General features: G+C 40.1%; 1 protein-coding gene across 1 annotated transcript in view; it reads right to left on the bottom strand.

Annotated features, from left to right (window-relative positions):
- Positions 1-23601, bottom strand: part of ano2b (anoctamin 2b) — a 35137-nt gene that overhangs the window by 6469 nt on the left and 5067 nt on the right. Inside the window, exons 5-22 of the mRNA XM_079398847.1 lie at positions 22530-22628; positions 22148-22305; positions 21933-21987; positions 21633-21684; positions 20940-20995; positions 20810-20857; positions 20658-20722; positions 20251-20385; positions 19578-19738; positions 17749-17831; positions 17181-17261; positions 16679-16765; positions 8711-8785; positions 8424-8625; positions 5381-5492; positions 5117-5174; positions 4547-4647; positions 1124-1269 (exon numbers count right to left, since the gene is read on the bottom strand). Of these exons, the coding sequence (XP_079254973.1) occupies positions 1124-1269; positions 4547-4647; positions 5117-5174; positions 5381-5492; positions 8424-8625; positions 8711-8785; positions 16679-16765; positions 17181-17261; positions 17749-17831; positions 19578-19738; positions 20251-20385; positions 20658-20722; positions 20810-20857; positions 20940-20995; positions 21633-21684; positions 21933-21987; positions 22148-22305; positions 22530-22628 (1774 nt within the window). The remainder of the gene's footprint in view (positions 1-1123; positions 1270-4546; positions 4648-5116; positions 5175-5380; positions 5493-8423; positions 8626-8710; positions 8786-16678; positions 16766-17180; positions 17262-17748; positions 17832-19577; positions 19739-20250; positions 20386-20657; positions 20723-20809; positions 20858-20939; positions 20996-21632; positions 21685-21932; positions 21988-22147; positions 22306-22529; positions 22629-23601) is intronic.

Raw genomic sequence — 23601 nt, 5'->3', positions numbered from 1 at the left:
TTTCCTTCTTTAGCTTGATTGACACATGGCTTTTTTCTGTGCAACATGCAAACAATGGCTTCGAGACAGATCAGGCTGGAGTGTATCCTACATAAACATCCATACGAGTGGGTCTCATTCCCCCGCTCTCACTGAGAATATCTTTCACAGTATGTAGGTGGCGATCTCCCTCCAGTGTTATTACAGAAGATCTTGAGCTCATCTTCAGTTTCTTTGATTTCAACAGTCTCATAAGTGTTTCTTGTATAAAGAACTTGAAAAAATAAAAAATCTGTTTTACTTGGCAGTGGATTAAACCATCCATACATTTTTGAGAAAAGACTAAGGCGCAAGTTTTATCACGCACAGGTCTCTGATAGACAGTTATGCAATGCGCCTGCACTTCAGGGACTAAACCGTCCCACATCAAACCACTCAATCAACAATCACAATAGGGAAGCATAATAATCTCTACAGATCATATAATTACAGAATAGAACTCTTGTTGTGTACTTGCATTAATTTTTTATAGCAAACACATCAAATAAAAAACAAAAATCTACAGTATTTACAACAGAGCTATTTAGAACAAAGCTGTTTCGAGTCAAGTTGAAAGAAACTTTATTGTCTTGCAAACGTGTCAGGAAACATCCGTCGGCGTCATAGCTCTCAGCATAATTGGGTTGTATAAATGCAGGATGAATAATACTAATTCAAGTTTGCATTGGTGTTCAGATGTTTAACTTCGCTGTTTATCCACTAGGCTTTCAGATCTTTTGCAGACGCATTCATGTCAACTTACATAAACACTCAGTGAGTTGTGTATCACCGTAAGCCAGATGTTAGCGAATGTAGGCCTTTTCCCGATTCTAAACACAGCTGTAAACCAAATGCTTGGGCTATTGGTCTAATTCACATGTTCATTCATAATTCTGACCCTTAAAACCATCACAAACTCTAATAACTGAGCGTCTTTCATAAATCACTGGAGCGTGTTAAATCTAGCAACCTATGCATTCCTCTGACAACAAATCCTACGGTTCCCGCCGAAGGGGATGGGTTAGATTAACCAGATGTTTTCTCACAACGCTTCATCCTGAGGACGCTCTACTTTCGCTTTTACACAGAGTGGAGTGCCACTCACTCATCTCCATGTATTCAGGTGTGAGTCCGTCAAAAGGCTCCAGGTCGTAGTCCAGGTGCCACTGCTGGCGGCGTCCTGGCTGCTCCACAATCTCCTTGGGTGCCCGCTCTTTGTCCTTGAGTGTGCGGCACAGCTTCTTCAGCTTTCTAAAGTGGGAAATGAGAGGGAGAATGAGTGCGAGACAGAATGTAAACACACAAACTGTTGCTATAAACTTGACCTTGCAGCTAAAATGACCCAGATTTGATAATGAGTCAAATGTTAGGTTTGTTTCTAAGAACTGCATATGAATTTTATGCAGACATATCGTGCGCTTTGTTTATATTTACATAACTATTATTATTGCTTATACTGTAGAGTTGGGGGTTTTTCAAATGCAAACGACTGCACACATACAGACATACATCAATTTTAATTACATGTGTCTGTGATTTATATATGTATATGAATTTATATATATATACACATTTTTATATATATATAAAACAATAAATTCATTGCTGCACATGCAAACACCACTCATTTTCTTCAGGAAATTGTTCTTCTAACATCATATTAAACTAGCTTTTGGTTTCTGAGCTTTAACTTACTTTAAATTCCATTATGTGATTCAGTTCAGTGATGTGGCATGTGAATGAACTTGCAATGGCATGAATCTTGGCCAGGCGTTCCATGATTTATTGGTATAACCACACGCAGGGGCATACAGGAGACAGACCTGTGCGTCTGATATACACATTCACCGAAGACTCGGAAGAACTCTCTGGAAATCTCATTATTGTGCACATCTGTTCGCTTTGTTTTGGATTTTTCTTCAAACCGCACATACACTGTCTGTTCCAGTCGGGTTACATTGAAAGAATAAAATCAAACAGAATATAAAAAAAAAAACTCTGCAGCAAATCTGTTAATTAGTCAAGCAATACAGAGCTTATTAAATCTCTCAATTCAATGCTAAAACACACATACAGCTTGACTAGAGGTTCTAAATGTGTAGGACCCACCAATACCTAAAAATGCAAGTGAAGATCACAGGACCTTCAGGTGACCATAAATAACTCCCAAAGTGTTGGAGCTCTTTCACAGTTAAAGACAATCCTCTCATAAACTTCTCATTAAGCAGTCTGGGATTTCAAAGACACAAAGAAAAGGTTGCTTACATACAGTAAGTGAGTTTTGAAAATTAGGAAAATAGAACTAATGACCCATGTTGTAAAATTCAAAAACTCAATGCAACAGGATATGTATCACCATAAAAGCATACCAGCAAACATGTTAGTTACTGCCATGCAATCACGACAACAACGTACTTGTGATCCAATTTAACCTGAGGTTTTATTCCAAGACAGAAGGAATGTGCATAGACTTCACTCTAGATTCAAGGCTTCGCTTCGCACTTGGAGAGTCCTCATCAGAAAAGCAAGTGCGAGAGCATGACAGCTCACGTTGGACTGGCCAAATATAGTGGACGAAATGGTCCATCCGTCTATAGCTTATTAACGCTCCCAATAAAAGCCGCCAAATGCATCTGCTGCATTATTTAGTCTCCAGAACTACAGCCTTTTCCAGCACATTATTTTTTAATGCACGCCTTTGTATCATAAGTGCTTTCCTCCATCCGTGATAAAGCTCTCGTTTACCAGCTGTTGAAATGCATTTGCATTTGAGAATGTGCACAGAGTCACACGCAAACCCCTACTGGTGAACAACAACTGGTCAACTACAATTTAAACCGACTTTAAAGGGATAGTTCAGCCCAAAATTTTAATTCTGTCATTTATTCACCCTTGAGTTTCATTCTTTAGATATGAAGATACTTAGAAGAATGTTTGTAGCCAAATAGTTGACGGCAGCCATTGAATTCCATAGTATTTTTTCATAATATGGAAGTCAATGGCTACCGTCAACTGTTTGGTTACAAACCTTTTTCAAAATATCTTCTTATGTGCTCAAAAGAAGAAAGAAACTCTTACAAATTTATAACAACCCGAGGGTGAGTAAATGACTTTTGATGATTTTGGGTGAACTGTCCCTTTAAAATGACGGGCTTTTGAACATAACTCAGTTTTTTGCATGCACATTAGTGTAATATAGTACTATAGCATTGGTCTGTGGGGAGATTAGATCGGTTAAGTAGGTCAGGTCTCTGCGTGAGGGGAATATACAGTCATTCTGACCTCCATCATGTTATGTTGGCACCAAAGTCTACTTTTGTGCCTTCCGCCACGAAAAAAAATATATTAATGCGAGTATTTGTAGAACTGAACAGGAGAATGGGTTTGAGTTTGTTCTCCTCTCATTGCTTTTTTGATTTGCATTCTTAAATTAACTACTTTTGAACTCGGAGGTAAAACTGGGAGATCGAAAGGTCATTTGCAATGACAACATTGTGGAAAATGCCAAAGACTTGTTGGAGTGTTTTTACATGCTCACACATGGTTTACAACTAGAGTAAGAGCAAAAAAAGACACAGCTGCCGTAAAAGACTAGTGAATTTGGAGTAGCTGTCATTCAACTGAAGTGAGTTGCTGTTGTAGCTCGTAAATAGATGTTTTAGGGTCGCACCTACGAGTAAGATGAGCAGTAGGGAAAAGGCATTCCTTTTGAGTTCCTTGAGTGAGTCTGGCCAGTTGCGTGAGTTTAAATTGACCAAAACGCATGACAAAGATGTGGAGATAAAGCACTCTGAATCATACGGTGAATCATAAATGAAAGTGTCTGTGTTTATCAGATAACTCACAACCAACTCGATGTATCATTCATCAAAGAGATCCGTGTGGAAATGGTTGTAAAGAAAAAATGAACTGGTGTTCTTGTGAAGGACGAGAAGAAATAGGTTAAATAGGGATTTCGACAAAATGGAAAGTCCACTCAGAGGTTAATTTCTGCACCCAGGGGAAATCGCGTCCCAGATATTTGCAATCGTATGCTCGTGCATTAATGCATGCATGCCACACACACTAGGCACTCTTCAGCACAAATGACACCTGTGATCATTTGTTCATATGTGCTGCAAGTACAGACTTCTCTCCATATATTCCATCAACATCAGTCACACTGATTTGCATTTAAACCCGTTCATTAATGACGTGATGCACCGCTTGTGCAAACATGTGAAATGAGACAGTAATCCAGCATATTAGAGTACAAGGAGAGGCGTGTCAGAAAGTTTGCACGCGTGCAAAGAGGGATTAAAAGGAATTGAAGAAAGAAAAAAATAGCAAAATAAGGCAGAAAGGCATTGGAGCAGACAGTGAGAGCAAAGCCCACCTCACTATCCTGGGATTTCCTGGTCTATAAACCAACTTCGACAGGAACAGTGTTTACCATTTATCTGAAGGAATGATCTTTCTAAGATTTCCAGATAGAAAAGCTATTGTGTAGAGTGTTTTATAAGATCCATGGAGAGGAGCGGGAACTTACGGAATGCCGATCTCAAAGATGTTATTCTGAATAAGCTGCTTCCCCAACATGATGATACTGAGCTGGATACAGAGTTCAATCAGACAGCCTCCAGGAGCACACTGGGAAGAAAACGTACAAGATGTTTTGACAGTGTCACGTTGAGTAGGGTTGCAGGATCTGGGGGCGGGGGGTGAATTGATTTTTCTGATAAATATTGTGATTATATTGTTTTTATTGAAATTATTAATTAAAAATATTAAAACAATATTACTATTGTAATGTTTTACTGTAATTATAATGTATTAAGTTATTAAAGTATTTAAGAAAACTAGACATTAACTGAAATAAAAAACTACTTTTTTTATTTCAGCCAGCAAAAAATACTAAAAATGACAAAAACACAACAAAATGATTATAAAATATTAACTAAAATTAATGTTAAAATGGTAAAAACTGATTCAAAATATAAATAAAAAACTACAATAGTATCCTCAATAACACTAAAATTATGTGTTAAAATTCATCACGCAGTCCTGATGTTGAAAATGGCAATCATTCACCATGCAACAAAAGCAAAACCGTACTCACCTCTTCCATACGGTAATCATTGAAGACATAAACGTAGTCACCGGGACGGCCAGCAAACCTGTAAAAAACCCACTAGTAAGGGTTATGGGACCCAAGAAAGGAAGTGCCAAGGGTCACATGCCTATCGTATTTGAAGCCAGATGTTTGTGGTGCATTCAGACTTCACGTTTACAGTGCTAGAGGCTAAATATGTGTGGGTTTGTGTGCTTTTCTCTTTCTTCTGCAATTAACTACGGTGTTTTGTGGTCTAACTTGCCCACATACCTCCCTTTGAAGAAGGCCACATAGAAGATGGGTGCATAGGCATTCATGAACTTCAGGAGGAAAGCCTTCAGAATGAGACGCTCCTCAAAGTTGGTCTCCGTTTTAGGGATCTCTGCAGACACATGAATTAAATTATTTGGGATTTAAACAGATATGTTATGGATAAACTGCACAGCATTTCAAAAGCTTGTTGTTCTGACAAGTATAATAAACATGGGTGGCTTGAAAAATTCTCCCAACATGTTTCTGTTTAGCAACTTCTGTTCAACAAAATCACGTTCATAATCGAATGCGATTTATCAGTGACTGAATGCCTTCTTTGCTCGCTTTGAGGCACAAAACAGCACCACTGCACAGAAGACTCCACCTCCTCCCGGCGACCAGGTGATGACGCTGTCCCCGGACAGTGTGAGGAGATCCCTCAGCAGGATCAATGCACGCAAAGCTCCGGGTCCTGACAACATTCCTGGGCGTGTACTGAGAGACTGTGCAGTGGAACTCACTGAGGTCTTCACAGACATCTTCAACATCTCACTAAATCAGGCTGTTGTCCCCACATGCTTCAAAGCTACCACCATCATTCCAGTCCCTAAGAAGTCATCTCCATCCTGCTTCAATGACTACCGTCCAATAGCACTCACTCCCATCCTCATGAAGTGCTTTGAACGGCTAGTCTTGCACCACATCAAGTCTGTCCTCCCCCCCTCCCTGGACCCCTTCCAGTTTGCATATAGGTCCAACCGCTCGACCGATGATGCCATCACCACTGCCCTCCACCCAGCCCTCACACATCTGGAGAAAAAAGACTCATATGTCAGGATGCTGTTCATAGACTTCAGTTCAGCATTCAACACAATCATCCCTCAACAGCTCACTCACAAACTGGTCCAGCTGGGGCTCAGCACCTCTCTGTGCAACTGGCTGTTGGACTTCCTGACCGGGAGACCTCAAGCAGTACGGGTCGGCAGTAACACATCCAGCACCATCACACTGAACACTGGGGCCCCCCAAGGATGTGTGCTGAGCCCCCTCCTCTTCACTCTGCTGACCCACGACTGCACACCATCACACAACTCCAACATTTTCATTAAGTTTGCGGATGACACGACTGTGGTGGGTCTCATCAGCAACAGAGATGAGACAAACTACAGGAGCGAGGTGAGCCGCCTGGCCGGGTGGTGCAGTGACAACAATCTCTCTCTGAACGTGAAGAAGACGAAGGAGATTGTTGTTGACTTCAGGAGAGTACACACTCAGCATGCCCCTCTGACCATCAACGGTGCGACTGTGGAGAGAGTGAGCAGCACCAAGTTCCTGGGTGTGCACATCACTGAGGACCTCTCCTGGACTAACAACACTGTAGCACTGGCCAAGAAAGCACAGCAGCGTCTCTACTTCCTCCGCAAACTCAGAAGAGCCAGAGCCCCGGCCCCCATCATGTGCATCTTCTACAGAGGCACCATCGAGAGCATCCTGACTAGCTGCATCACTGTGTGGTATGGCGCTTGCAACGCATCCTGCCGCAAGTCACTTCAGCGCATAGTGAGAGCAGCTGAGAAGATCGTTGGTGTCTCTCTCCCCTCCCTCCAGGACATCTACAGCACCCGTCTCACCCGCAAAGCCCTCCGCATTGCAGGCGATCCCACCCACCCGACACACAGCTTCTTCAGTCTGCTGCCATCAGGGAGGAGACTGCGGAGTCTCCAGGCGAGGACCAGCAGACTGAAGGACAGCTTCATACATCAGGCTGTCAGGAAGCTGAACTCCCTCCCGTCCTTGCCCCCCCTCCCCTCTTTCACCCCCATTTAACACAGCAACACACTAGGAACTCTGACTCTGTGATACCCCCCCCCCCCCACCCCACCCACCGACCAACAACTGTAACCGGCACCTGTCACTTGTGCAGCATTGGCTGATCACTACCCATCGAACATTGACTGCAAATTACCTCTTCGGGTAGTCTGACAAAAACTATCCGAACAGTCTCTTCGACTTGTCACTTTAACAGACTGATAAGCTCTTCTTGCACTACACTCATAACAAAACAAAACATCTGCACAGTTTTGTTTTTGTTTTTGTACATTCAACTGGTTTGCACTCCATCTATTCTGCCATGTGCCTTATGCACTTTATCTATCTCTCTTGTTTTTATTTTCTACAATGTCCTCAGACTGATAAGCTCTTTTGCACTACAAATATATCTACACAGTGTTGTTTATTTAACTGGTTTTGCACTCTATCTGCCATGCGCCTTATGCCACTTTATCGATCTAATTCTTATTTTTTTCTACAATATCCTCATTTGTATAATTGTATAGTTGTATGTACATATGTTTAAACTGTATTTATCTGTATCTGAACGTGTTTAATGTTAACTGTATGCACCAAGGGTCTGAGAGTAATGCAATTTCGATTCTCTGTATGTATGTACTGTACATGTGGAAGAATTGACAATAAAGCTGACTTGAACTTGAACTTGAATTATCAACGAGATTTTGCGTGGCTTGTCAGCAAACTATGGCTCAGCGTATTAAATGCCGCTCCATCTGAAAGCAGGTGATGGAGATTTACCGTTAATCAAAGAACCGGCTTTACTGACGAGATGCGCATGACAATAGCATGTGATTAATTGTGCAGCCCTACATTCATTAACAGGGCACTCTCAAAAAAGAGCCCAAATTCCAGTAAGCATGAACTGGTGAGTTTGGAAGTAGGTCAAAGCATTAGGGTGAGCCAGACTGCATGTGGTCAGACTTTAAGAGTGAAAATCCAAGAAGTACGGGAAAATCTATGTCTTATTCACGAGATGATAACATGCTTCCTTCCTTCCCTACATATCCACAGAGACTCATTTATTAAAATGTCTCTTAAGGAAATCTCGTGATGGCTAACTGACAAGCCGCTTTTTCTCCAGCGTTCCTGGAGTGGCTCAATCAAAAATTAATGTCATGTGGGTGGGCAAAGAGGGGAAGAAGGACATCCAAAAGAAGGGAAGTTGACCAAAAGTGGTAATTTAGCAACAAGGCAGTGTTAAAAATCTCACCCAGTTCTGTCAGCCAGGCAGCCACCATGCCGTATATCTCGTCCAGGATGAGGATGACCACCAGATTGATGATGACGGCGGTGGCTGTGACGGTCACCCGTACGTTAGACTTGACCTCTGGATCCGGGCTCATCGCCATGAGAGTGGAGATGGTGATGCGATAGATGATGACACTGAAGACGGCAGAGCAAGTCACTCCAAACTACATGGAGAAAAGGACACACAGAAGTTAAAAAGAAATGAAATATCACAAAAATCACAAAAACATTGCACCAGATAAGGCTTACCATCAACAGAATAGAGGAAATGTTGATTAAATATCCAGGCAGTCTGTCCCTCCATGTTAGCTTCTCATGTCCAGTCTGTGAAGGGAGAAAGACATTTAAAGTGACTAATGGAAGTACAGTATGTATGTGTTTCAGTTTCTGCGGTGACTATTTATTTGCTTTTTTTTATCCTCTGATACTTTTATAGTGACTCAGAACTAGCCTATTGGGGATATAATTTGCCTGCCCACTTGTAAAAACATGACAACATTAAGGTTATTAACACCTGGCCTTCCTGTAGAGTAACTTCTGTACATTCTGTACATTCATGTGATAGATCATATCTTAAAAACATCCGGCGAACAGGAAGAACCGATTTTAATGACCAAAGCAACCTGAATATGCCTCTTTTGCATGTAGATCAAACCTAATCAAGCCAACAACAACAACGTACACTAAACTTGGCAGCACAGGCAGCAGTGGATTGAGGGTGGTCTGTTCCCATTGGATTCAGTCTTCCTTCATTGTCAAGCTTTCCTCTGAGGAATACGTGTTAGATGACATATAGCAGAAAAATGGATTCAGATTTAGTTCTGTGGAAATCGGAGGGAAATGAATTAGCAGGCCACAGGAATGTTAAACAGCAGCTTATGTTCCTTTTAAGTCATAGAAAAATGTCAATACAAAAGCATTATCACAATCGAAAGAGTGTTTGACAAGAAGTCGGAGCCAGTTTTTCTAAGTAACAAGTGCACACATAGTTCTTACTGTTTACTAGCTGTAGCTATTACAAGGCTTACTGAAAGGAAACCTCAGAAGTGATTGATTTTATGTTTTAACGTTCTTTCTCCAGAACAATCTGAGGTTATAATGCTGCTAACTTATACTCCAAAATGTACACAAATACAAAGCACACATAAACACCGGCTGAAATAGTTCGGTTTTAATTAGATGGAATGATTATTGATGCTGTTTAGTAATGAACAGAACATCTCCCTCAGTTTTGTTGCAATGCATTCTGTTATTACATTATTTGTGCACGATATATGCAATGCTGCCTGGTTATAATTTAGACTAAATGCAATTTTGCTGCCTACTGGGAGCAGATTTTGCATTTGGAGCATGCCTATGTTTCTGTCTATTTAGGGTTTGAAACAGAGCCCATCTCATATTTGTTGATGATTGGAGATTTAGAGGGTTTTGCAAAGGACCCAGTAGCAAATGCGAGCAGTGTGTTGAAACAACAGTTTGATAAAATCTATCTCTTGCAATTGGGCTCATTATGAGGCAAACAGCACCACCTAGCACGGTGCGTGTCTAAACCCTGGCACCCGGGAAAAGCCACAGAACCCAGAGTGTAACCAGGCACAGCTTTCGAGGTGCCACAGCTTTAGGGTCTCCAGAATAATGAATGTGGGTCACGCAATTGTGCCGTTAATCATAATCCACAGGCTCAGCTCACAAACCCTCACCCAGTAATGAGAGGAATTGCTGCAGGTCTGCGGTTTTACCAGTAACTGACTCTTCATTAAGATGCATGGCGTTATTTAGTGACAGGCTGTGATACCCTCTTAAAATACATTAATATCAGAAGAGGCCAAGTTCTTGGGAAACCTCACTGGCACAAGGACAAGCAGAGATGCATATTTGAAGCTAATGCCACAAATATGCTTTGAGGTGCCACAAGTATGTAATAAATAGGCCAATTTGAGACGTGGACTTTTTTTTTTAAATCTTTTATGCTGATTTGTGAAGGAAAATCTTTGTAATGGATGTAAATATGGTAAAATGTATTAGGGCAAAAGGATTTGTAGAATTTTGTAAATGTGGGCCATTCGAATTCCACTGAAATCTGTTGATCTTTCTGTGGATTTCTGCAGGCACTGATTCCGTGCAAGCTTAGCAATATATAACAATAACAAAAGATGCCTGACAAAAGAATGCAGAGGAATGGAATTAATCATTTATGTTATCACCCACATCATACCACTGTAAAAACAGAAAGGGAGAGGGAGGAAGAAGACAGGTGGCATTGTTTTTAAATAATTAACACTTTTTATTTTTAATTCGCAGATTTAATGTGTCACATAAGTACTGAGATACAAAGGATACAGATATCCATATTATGTCTAAAACCGTACCTCGGGAATGCATGGACTTATTAAATGTATACTTTGAATGCAATTTGGAAAAACTAAAACTATCTGCCAAATGCATAAAGATTTATTATTTTTATATTTATGTTTAGCCTTTGAAATTGACTGATCAAAATCAAGAAACTGAGGAGATTTTACATTCAAGAAGGTTTGTTTGACACATTAGATGGTTCACATATGGTCATATGCATGCATGATACTGACCCGAGGACAGCAGCCAGTGTCTGTCTGTTATATAGTGGATATAGATCACTGGATTAGTTTAACAGCTCAGTGACAGTGAAGTAGGTTGGGTGCTGCCCAGATGTGGGTTTCCACAGATGCCCCTGCATATAACAGCTGCTGGATGGAGAATATCGCTTCCTTGAGCTTAAGTCAAGATGCTCTACAACCCTCTTTGTCTTTTATATTGGCTGTCTAGGGGTTTCCTGCAGAAATGTTGCTCAAAACACTTTATAGTTCTTTAACAGCAATAAAACCTTTCCACTGCACAAAAGGTTCTTTAGATTGATCAAATGTTCTTCACACTGAGAAAAAATGGTTCTTTAAGAACTGTTCACTGAAAGGTTCTTTATGGAGCCCAAATTGGTTCTTCTATTGAATCTTTGCAAAAAATATTTTGGAACCTTTCTTTTTTAGATTATATACAGAACTAACACATCTGAAAACTTCGGGACTTTTGTGATGTGACAAACTCTCATTGATTAGACTTCATGTCAACCTGACATCACATTGATCTACCCAGCAGACATGAAAATGTCAATGGGCTCAGGTTTTGTTAGCGCATGATTGCCACACGCTCTCTCAGAAACACACACATACTCAGTCGGACAACACACAAGTGTCCCAGCGGGCCCTAGCTAAGCCCTTTGGGAAATTAGTGACAGGATCACCAGTGTGGGGATTTCCTCCACGGCCATATGTCGCTTTACAGAGATGCTGTGTTCACATTGACGTCACCGTACGCCCCGTTCTCTCAACCCCCCACCCTCCGAATGTACTGTAAGCCAGAGATGCAAGAGAACAAGTGCCGGAACCATGCCAGTGCCCATGCTAGCAACCAAGAACACATAAGCTGCCACATATACAGTACAGAAACCATTGCATTTGTGTTAGAATCACACACAGCCTACTAGTGAATATTTCAGGCTGGTGGACTGACAAAAATAGCTTTTAGGGTCTTTAAACCAGGCAAAGGTCCATTAAAAGAGGCTTGACTGAAGATTGTCTTTTGGGCATCGGGTACAGAAGAGAATAATCTGATGTGAGCCCCATCTGACAGATCTGAAATCTCTTTAAAACACTCTCATCTCCTTCCAGCTGTGTGCTCTGATCTGAGACAACCACCAGACCGGGATTACACACAAAGAAACCTATATGCTTCAGATCAGCGTGATCTTTCTAATAAACAGCTTGAGCAGGAACACACTGGGCCATAGATTGAATGTAGAACGAATGACATCTAAAGACGGATGGAAAATTCAGTTATGCAACATTGTGTATCAAATGTCCCAGACTTCCTGCTTAGACTGCGATATCATCACTAATAAAATCTGAAAAATCCTTCAGCATACACATGCACACTTTCAGAAAGCAAACAAAACTCTCCTTGCATGAGAATTGCACAAGTGTTTTATTATTTATTTTATGCTTAAAAGACAAACAATTTGCCGATTAGGTAAAAAAAAAAAAAAAGATATTCTCTGAAAACAAGGGTTATTCTTTTACATAGTTTTGCTTCTCAAGTAAATTCATCTTACTTTAAAGGATATTCAGCATGACACAGGGTAAAGCACAGGGTTCACAGGGTTTTATGTGACATTTATCATCATTGATAAAATAAAAAAAATCCTCCATCACACACATGCACGCTTTCAGAAAGCTAAGGAAGCTCTCCTTGCATAAGAATTGCATAAGATTTTAAGGGTTTTATTTTAGTGTAATTAAAGAGGTTTATGCTTAAAAGACTTTAGAATTAGCCAATTAGGTACCAAAAACAGACAATTCAAGATATATTCGATGAAAACAAGGGTTATTGTCTTGCTTTATGGATATTCAGCATACAGGGTTTTACATGACATTTATGGGCAGGTAAATCTGATATCGGACACGAGAAGAACAATAAAGAGGTGTGCTGAAGAATATCTTATTTACTTTGTACTGCCTCTACAGTATCTTATATCTTTTGAATATCCAAGATTTCCTGCCACAAATCTTTCAATCTTTGTCCCAAAACGGTTTTATTCCTTTGGACCCAGAGTGAATGGAATTGAATGCAGAATTTAATAAATCTGCATTGAAAAAGCACAAATAACAACTCAGTCAGAGGTCAAACATTTGATCTTGCACACTTATGATGCACACTTTCAGAAAGCAAATGCAACTCTCCTCCTCAAAGATGATGAGGAATGTTCCCTGACTTTGCTTCTGGAGGCGATGAAAACATTTTGCTCTAAAATTAGCCATGCAAAGGGTGTGCTGCATTTTATTAACAAACGTCACTAATGTGCCCTAATGATAGCTGCCAAGATGACATAGTTATGCGATAAAGGCTTTTAAAGAGCTGAAGATAAGAGCCAACCCAACCGAGCGTATGAGGGAGTGGGATTCGAGTGTTCGTGTCTCCATGGAGATGTGAGGACTTTGCTTAATTCAGTCCTGCATGGGAGGACGCTTGCATACACACAAACTCACTGGAGTCTTGCGCGCTCTGCTGGTCAGCCTGTGCAGCAAACTGCAATAAATCTGTATAACAACAAGCCTCTCGCAGAAAAGGTCACACTTTAACAAACTCAGCATGTGTGTCAAGTAAAATAAGCAGACACATTCTCCTTCTAACTCCCTGAACTCAATACCTTTCATCAACCGCTCTCTTCGCAGTCATCCAAAACTACACAAGCACCATGTGGCCCTCTTAAATGAGTGATCTGGAGGTTTTAGCCAGACTTACTGCCTTCCCAGCATTTATTGGTTTATTCAGAGGGTTTTTGGGGTCTTGTGGCAATACAAATGAGCTGTGAGAAACATGGGGAGGTCTGTCAGTGCTCAGTCGCAAAATCCTGTGGGCAGTGGTTTTTCCACCACAACATCGCTTCCAGAAATTGATGAGCATCAACTGGATCCTGGTGAGTGCTGCTTATTTGCTTGACAGTGAGTATGTGCTGAATAATAATAATGACTTATCCACTACGTGTTTTTTTATCCACATGAAGATTAAGCAGAAATTGCCTTGTTTACGACGTCTGGCTGACCCAAACTGCACTGATCTGAAGTACAGGCTGTTTGGAATTAAGTCATTAGGATGTATAGTCTTAATTTAAGGTTCTGCAGAACATCTAGGTCAGGACTGACCGTGGGCCATGATATCTGGGACAGAGTAGCTAAACATAAGAATGAGAAAGAGCACCATAATGCAAGTGACGGATGGAAATCTGTGACTCTTGGACACAAAGGCCTAAAACAACAAAAAATAGGCGACACATTAGGTCAGGGGTCATTGAATCTGTCTGAAAGTATGCCACAACATTACACCTCCTGTGCTGAACAAGTTTTAATGAGGACTATGGATGCACAATGAGTCCAGAGAGCATCATAAAGGTCATAGCAACTGCTAATATTGTAGCTGAACTTTTCATAAATTCTTTTCCAGTGGGAAAGACATAAGACATACAGTTGAAGGACATTGACATTGTAATCGTTCATTATTTTTACACAACTTCCCAAACTACTATTTCTGTAAGCAAAACAACAAAGATTTCATTTTTTTCCCTGGTAATGATGTGCAAACATCTTTAAAACAAGATTTACTTGAGAATAAAAATTGCATAAGATATTATAGCTTATATACTGTATATTCAAGCCAAACAAGACTTAAATTTATCTTGAATATTCAGCATAAAGCTTTTGTTCAGTTGACATTTATCTGCATATAAATCTGAAATCCGACATGACAAGCACAATATACAGGAGTGCTGAAGCATATGCGGTTTACTTCCTGCAGACTGCCTTGATTTTGTTTATTTTAACCATCTAGGATTTGTTGCCTTTCCATCTTTAGCAAATCCAATGACTGTTTTTTTTTTTTTTTTTTATGTAATCCATCATTGTAGCACCCTGGTAAACACTTTAATTCCCAGCAGATTGAATTTAGATTTTTTATTATATTTTTATTATTATTCGTAAAACTAATCATTAAGGCGAAAAACCCCACTGTGAGTCCAGGCTTGAATTTAAACCAGGATTAATGTTCTACAAACCCTGTGAAACCTTAATAAGCTTGAACTACTGAAACAGTTGGTACGGATAACACGACACACACACAGAGAAACAAGGCTATGGATGTCAGCGTATCTATTTACAAGCCACATCATGTATCAACGAATAAGTCCTAATTATATGACAACATATTTATTTACTGAACATATGCTTTTTACACACAGCAGCGATCGCCAGTATTTACTGCTGAACAGAGCACAATGATGAAATTACACTTGACCTTAGGCAAAAGTACAAGAAACCTTTAATGTTGTTACACTGTGACTAATGTTCAGTTATGTGAAACCAACAGAGCAAACTGAGAAATCTAATTGTATTAGCCTGAGATGCACCGTCCAACAGCAAGAGGATTACAGCAGTGAGAGATGGCCGTATTGCTCATGCCGACGACCCCGTTGTGACCACCCCACCCAGCTGAGCCCCTCTGACAGACACATGGGCCATTTACAAATTAAACAGGCTCAAATTCTCTCACTAAATATGCATCTGTGCATGTGTGATTGGGCCGTAAGTCATTCTTTCAAAGTTATTGACAGGAAATGGTAATAGAATAGAGGGCAGACAGAGAAGGATTACATCACAGTGACACTGTTTAAGGCAAGACATCCGAGGTGAATAGGGTAAAAAATGTAATGTTAGATATCACCATGTTTCCCAGGTTTATTGATTACATTAAAGTGAGATTTAATTAAATTAAGAAAAGAGTTTTCTGAAATATTGTTGAAGTATGCAAATGAGGTACTAATTTATTTGCATTCTATTTTGTATTCTTAACTGTTTTAATCCATTTAAATATAATTTTAATCATTATAATCTTTTTTTTTTGCTTTTATTCTTATTAATATTTCCTATGCATGCTAATTTTATTTCTTATGCATCTGTAATTATTTTATTATTATCTTATATGTAAAGCACTTTCAATTACTATGAGGTACTATTTAATTTATTTGAAGAATTTTCCAGAACAGAAATCTGAGCATTGGAGAAAGTCAGTTTCAAAGTGAATACTTTAGAGTTTAGGTTTAGTTTGTTTTTACAAGATGTTTTTGATTTGTCTTTTTATTACTCTACAAGTCAGAAAATACAGTCAATAGCCATTAAAAAAAAAAGTTCACCATATTTATAAAAAATTAAATTTAGTATGAAGCCATGTAAACAATGGCTCAATCTACACAATATTGTTCTATATTGTTTATGAAATCTATGCAATAGATGAAGTGCAATAAAATAAACACTATAAAGTGTATATGTTTTCTTTCCACTAGTCTGAAATAATTGTGGGTTATAAAAACCCAAATAGTGCATGAAAAAATGTTTTTGCCTACAGTGTCTTGCCTTAAATAGACCGAAAAAGAACATTCAAAATAAAGACGGTGCTGGATTGCTGGGTCAGGATGCTGTCGCACAGTTCGAAAGGGGGAAAAAAACCTTCCAACCTTACAACTAGGGAGTGTAATATAGAAACTGTAACACAAGTAGGTGGAAACAAGGCACTGGAGAGATGGAGGTGAGAATGAGAGAGAGAGAGAGAGAGAGAGAAAGAGAGAGCACCATTTACCGGATTCCCAGCTGCCATGGCTGACAGTAACCTCTGCCTCCATTTGTCCTTCCCCAGTTCCCCGCTCTCGTCCACACCTCTCTCAGGCTGGAACACACAGATCTGAACCGTCACACAATCGCTGACGAAAGAGGGCAAAACTCTTGCAAACAATGCAAATCTCGGCTTTCCGGAAACCAAACCGGATCTACATGACTTCCTTTTTTTCTTGGGCATCACCAACGCAAAGCGCAGCCTACGAGCCCCAAAGCACCAGTGCCAAGTGCTCCAGGTCGGAGCAGTGCATGATGGGAAGGTTGTGCAAAAAAAGGCCCACAGCATTTGGCACCCCCTCTATCTGCCCCTGCAACCATGGCAGTTCCCTTTTTGACTCTTTTCAATAAAGCATTTGCATATTAAGCCAGAAGCCAAAAGGAAATATATATAGATCTTTTTAAGTCAGCCATTAATGAAATGCATAATGCATAAAGCACATAAAAAATGGTAAGCAAAGCCTGCCCACCTCGTTTTTGTTCTTTTTATTTTTCTTCTTCCTCTGCCTCTTCTGAAGGAGAATCGTTTCGTATTTGGGTCTGGGATGTTCCTAAAGAGAAAAGGACAAAGAGGCAATTGCTTTCTACTCCGTGCGAGACCCAGTGGACAGCTGCAGACAGAGCGTTTCAAACCATTCAAACAGGTCAAAAATCCAGGGCAACACAAGGACACAAAGACTCAACATCTCAAAGAGCAGCAAGAAGAGAGTTTCAAACGTAAAACTCAAACCTTTGCTTTTTCCTGATGGGAAAGATTGCGTTTAGAGAAACAACAAGTTAACATATTGGTGAGTCCATTTTTGGCTGAGACCACATGGGGACATTCACATACAGCGTTGGGGGATAAACATTAATACTATCGGATAGGAACGCCACCATTGTGTCGCATCACATAACAGTCAGCTTTAGTCATTTTCAGTTGGTCAGTGTTAGGAAACACTGTCATTGAAATCAGCTCTTGGCCAGTGCACTGGAATCCAGACAAATACTAGTGAGTAGTGAGTAACATAATGTGACCATGTACGTGTGTGAACGTACCTCCTCCTCCTCCATGCCTGTCAGATCCCAGCTATAGTTCAGACTGATCTGTCTGCGTTTCCAGTGCTCTAGAAACATGGCAGCTAAAGAGAGAGAGAGATGAGGCATTCAGCAAATGAGTACTGACAAATATGAGCCAATTGGGAAACGAAACGCAAAAGATGATTTATAAGGGGCAAAGTATAAGATAAATCACATCTCATTTACAAGACCATTAAAGGAATACTCAAAAAATAAATCATCCTGCTAGTTCAATTTACTTCAATAAAACAAATTAATCCAACATAATTCTATCAAGATTTCATATTGTTCAACCAATTTACTTAATCTATTTAATTAAAATTTCAGATATTATTGTTGTTGTGTTAAAGTAAACTAGGAACATGTTTTCCCATCATGTTTGCACTGGGATGTATAGGGAGTGTTGAATGTTGAAACAGATTGTATTTTTAATGCTTTTTTTTGGCAAGATGAGGAAATGGGAGGACTTTGAGAGGCTTTATGTTATGTTGGTGGTTTTGGGAGTTACCATTGTTGTGAAATGTTGAGATTGAGCGCTTGAGTTGATGAACTATGAAGTCATGTAATAAAAAAATAAAAATAAAAAACTGTGGGAGTGTCATCGATATAACCATTACCATTTTCTGGTTGCCAGCACCTAACATGGTATGTATAAAGAAAGATTTTATTTTGTTTTGCTAGTATATGCAACAGTTTACTTCAAAATATCTTGATTCGGTCATGATTCTATATTATGAAACCACTGTCCATGATTCAATTAAGTTCAGCCAAATTGTTATTTTGTGCAAATAGTTATCCAAAAATTACATTCTGTTATTATTTACCCACTTTCATATTATTACAAACATGATCTTTTTTCTTCAGTCAAACACAAAATGAGATGTTTAGCAGAATGTTCATGATGCTCTTTTCCATCTTACAGAAATAGTCCATATGACTTATTATATTAAAAACGTATAGCTATTTCAGTAAGTAAAGCTATGTAAAGTATAGGGGGGACTATCCACACTAAACCAAACAGCAAAGACCAAGGCAGTGTGTGCTTCGAAACACCATTGCATGGCTAATTAATACATCTTAGTACCTACACATAAACAGATGCAGTCTCTCTACACACTGCTGGGGGTCTCTGTATGAGTAATAATGTATAGCTCCTGCTACCCCACGCAGGTGCCAAAGACGGGGCAGTGTCAGGAATTGAGCGGTTTCACAATGCCTCCATCAGCCGGGCTCGTGGACGCAGGCAGTGACAGAAAGAGGTAACACTACTCTCTGGCCATTCAACATCACTTCAACTCCATCACTATGGAAACAGCAGCACTTCTGCACATTAATGCTAGCTGCTCAAATAGGTCTCATATTCGACAGGACCGAATGACAGAGCTAAGGCAGCTCTTCAAGTAAATAATATACAAATGTGGCTAATGTCTAAACTAGGTTTGTTATTCTTATGTTCAAAAACAAAACTAGAGTGTAGTGGACTGGAAACATTTCGGTCCTGAGTTGCACCATTTAAAACACACTTTTCACTGTACGAAATGTTCTTTATAGGGAAAAAAAGTTTCTGAAGATAAAATGTTCTTCACAGTATGCTTTTTAATAACTGTTCACTGAAAGGTTCATAGGGGATCCAAAAATGGTTCTTCAATAGAATTTCCATGAAAACTCCCTTTTGGAACCTTTATTTTTAAGAGTGTAAGTTAATCATATGTTGATGTACAGTATAAACCATCAGATCAATGCATGTAAATAATGGTATAAAACAATAGACAGTGAGATAATAAAACGAGAGGAATTTAGAGTCGTACCCCAGAGGGACATGAAGATAGCGAAGAACACGGTGGCCGGGTTGTCAAAGAGATGGCTGGCACGCGCCGTGCCACATGCTGTGCTCAGATGCCAGTAGTCACATGCTCGATCGCAAAGGGGACACATAGTGAAGTTCTGATACTCGTCACACATCTCCTGGCTGGCAGAAACGCACACAAAAAAACACACACGCACACAATTAGACACAGTCGTGCAACAGTCCAATGAAATAAATTAATTATGGCCTTGATATGGCTCAGCGTGTTCATCCATCAGCGTGGCTCAATGTCTAAAGTATCAATTAAAAATGCAACACTATTTTCTCTTGTGACCTCAGAAAATGCAGCTGCACTGGACAGAAACATTCACTGCGGTCTCAAAAATAAAGCTGGTTCACGGTGTACTGACATTTCAAAGGATCACAATATTCCCTGTTCTCCCCAGGGATGTTTCAGTCACAAATGCATGCTGAGCACATTCTTAAAGCACTTGCAGTTCTAGCATAAATTAGTCCCATGAATCAGATGAAACCACATAAACACCAGAACTATGTTCCTTGATTCTAATTATCACTTTAATATCAGCGGAATATAATAATCACAGTCCGTTACTCTCAAGCCACCCACAACAGGGACCCATGCCCAGCCCTCAGTGGGCTTTATTGGCACGTACCTAGGTATGTTTGTTTCCACAGTGGCCCAGCCATAGAAGAACACGATGATGCCCACCACAGACGCAGGGATCAAAAGCTGAGTATAGACACCAAGCCAGGCAAAGTAGAGACCTATCTTCTCGCCAAAGTACTTCCTAAAGGTTACACATAAAAACATTGGGATTGTGCGGCAATCAATCAAGTATTGATCTACCTCAGAAGGGCCCAAACGTTTTACTATAAAGGACCGTGTGCTAATAGTAAATGTTGTATTATATCCAACTGTGAATTAGAAATGAAGATATGCATAAAAAAAATTCACAGATTTTCTAATTTTATCCTGACATGTTGGGGCAAATCTGTGCCGCAGGCCCTAGTTTGGGCATCTCTGATCTAAAGCAATGTGTCAAAGTAATCTGAGAGTTACCTGATAAGATCAACAGGCTGATACTTGTAAAAAGCACCATATCTTGCCCATTCATCATGTAACAGCTGAAACCGGTACAACAAAAATACAGAATTTAATCACATTCTCCCTTCTGATTCATTGCATAAGAATTCAACAAAATAGCAGCATACTTGTCTGTCGTTCTTCCCCTCAGCTTGTCCACTAGGGTGGAAGTCTCCCTGTAATCATACAAAAACACATTTCAACTTAACCTGACAGCAGAACAGATGGCAATGGAATCCAGAAAAAAAAAAAACTCACATCGTGTAGCGGGAACGCTGAATCATAGACCCCGTTGGCTATCAATGTGGTGATACCTGTGAGGCAAAAAAGAGGGCACCTTAAAATATCCGGGAATAATGATCGACTGCTTTGACTTTAAAGTGACCCAACTTCATCGCTTTTGGAAAGCCGGCAGCCTGAGTCCTCGAGGCGGAAGACAGCTGACATGTGGAACACAGGCTTTAATCAAAGTAATTAATCAGTCCTCAAAGGAACGACACGTACGCTCTGGTGATTAGCCCTCAATTAATAAAGTAGCTCCCCAGCAACAAGCTGGAAAGACCACCACTACCCATCGCCCCCCTCTTTCCACCTCAATGGACCCGGCTTCAATTCGGATCCCAATCCCAGAACTTTATGACCCAATTTACTCAGTTTGTACAAAACCAAGTGAGAGAAAGTATGAGAGATGGAAAGAAAAGGAGGGGTACGACTGGCGAACTAAAGAGAGCACAAAGCCGCCCCTTCTGCCGGATAGCCTCGATCTCCCAGTAGCCCCCGGTGGTCCGTCTGCGCGGTGGCTCGGGCCAAGGGAGCATATGGCATGGGCTTGTGTTGCACCCTGTCCCAACTGCACCGTGCCCACATCCAAAGCTCTCATTCTGGCCCTGACTATCCTGAGGATTCCCCGAACGCTAGTCCATGCTAGTTATGGATTAATGTATTACTAACCCATGGTTTGGCAGGTCCGTGAGCAGGCGGTGCGTCTGAGGATTTCATACACCTGGGAAAGACAGTGAGAGAGAGAAAGAGTGAGAGAGATACAAGCAAACAAGGAACCAGAAAATTGTTCCTGGAAAAACCCCGGTGGAATTGGTTTCCTAGAATGGTGCCTAGAGAAGGCGGTCTCCTGCTGCTAGCAAATAACTTTTGTTCCCTCTTGTATATCTTGTTCTCTTCTCAACATCCAAAGAACACATATCATATTGTACCATTCTGGCTGAAATCACGAGCAAAGCGATAGAGACTCACTATTCGGCTCCTTGTGGCGTTGTCAAAGAAGGTGTCCTTTGACTTGATGTTGTACCTGCAAAAAGGCCAAAAATAGTAATGAGACATCCATGAGTTACCTAGATTCCTTTGGCAATCAAACAAATCCTGTCAAGTCCTCTAAGAAAGGAACAAAATCCCATGTGTCCCTTGATGACATTTAACCCCACGTCACCCCAACCACGGCAGGTTCTCACAGATGGAGCTTGTCCCGGGAGAAACAGTGCGAAAGGAATTTGGTACGGCTGTGTTCTTGCTCCTGATGGGGTACTTTGGGCTGGAACGGTTGATTTAATTTCCGCCACACTTCATTCATGGTGGCGGCCAGACCTTTTTCTTCCCTTAACTCGTAACTCTGAACAAGAGATAAAGTTTTTACGGTCAAAAATTGGCAGCAAAGCATTAGACCAATAATCAGCATCAGTCATTTGTGCTTTTCCCTCTCTCCCTTACATACATCAGAGACACACAACATAACGCATGCAGGGACTTCTGAGGGCTTGTGGAGAACTTGCATAAGGACATCCCGAGAGACTCAGGTCTGTCTTGAGAATAAGAGGGAGCTCTGCTGTGTCTTACCTTCTTGGTGGGCACCTTGATCTTGAGAAACTCCGCCTCTCTGCTCAACACCTGCCAAGGCGCATGTAGCCGGATGAAAGCATGACCATGAGCCTTGTTCTGGGGAAAGAATTGAAAAGAAAGCTAAACACAATTTGTTGTTTTCACAACCTAAAAACAACAAATATAAACATCAGCTGAAGTTGGTATTAGACATCAAATTAACATTGACATTAGACATTGAGTTGAAATTGAATTTTGGTCACCCGACCAAATGTAATCAAATATCAACGTCTTATGATGTTGTGTGCCTGCTGGGATAAATGACCTGTTCTCAACGTAAACTTTGGTTCAGAGCAGTTAAGACGAGATAAATGCTGACCCATATGTATTTCCTATTGAATTTTGACTCGCTTCATTATTTTGGTAATTAGTTCACTTTTATTAGATTTTGATTTTTATATGTATATGCAGTCAAAATGTGCAAAAACTGTACCTTAAGGTTCCCTTATAAGAACAACTTCATATCTCATCTAACCATAGCAATATGTACCGTTAAGGTACTACTATGAACACATTTTTTCTAGAATTTGGGAAATTAACAAATGAATATTATTGAAACAACTCTGTATAATCAAATTCTTAAATCACATTAAAAAAATTTTTTTTATTTTTTTTATAAAACAACTAAACCCAGTACAAACCCTTTATGCATTGTACGTTTTTTAGGTCATTCATTTTATTGTTAAAATGCATATATATGTTACTTGAGATGCAACATTGTCTAAATTGTCCTTTTTTAGGTAAGACCATTCTAGTTTATAGATTCAGTTACAGCAGCCTCACAAGTGTTGTGGTTATATTTTAAGCGCTAATTTGCAGTGCTGACCACTTGCCTCTTAGGTTTCTAATTGTTTTACCGTAAATACATTTCACAATCGTTTAAACATACCGTGGAAATTACTGCCTGTGGTAATTGACAGCATGCAAACATAAACGCATAAATTGGAAATAACCTAGAATAGGCAGTATCAATATCAAAAGAGTGGCAGATTGTCATCAAGCCCATCCAAGAGCCCCTAAAGAGGGACTA

The sequence above is a fragment of the Barbus barbus genome (genome assembly GCF_936440315.1).
Source record: "Barbus barbus genome assembly, chromosome: 39".
NCBI classification, from domain to species: Eukaryota; Metazoa; Chordata; class Actinopteri; order Cypriniformes; family Cyprinidae; genus Barbus; species Barbus barbus.
Note: the sequence above shows the minus strand (reverse complement) of the source record. Positions and strands in the feature narration are given on the sequence as shown.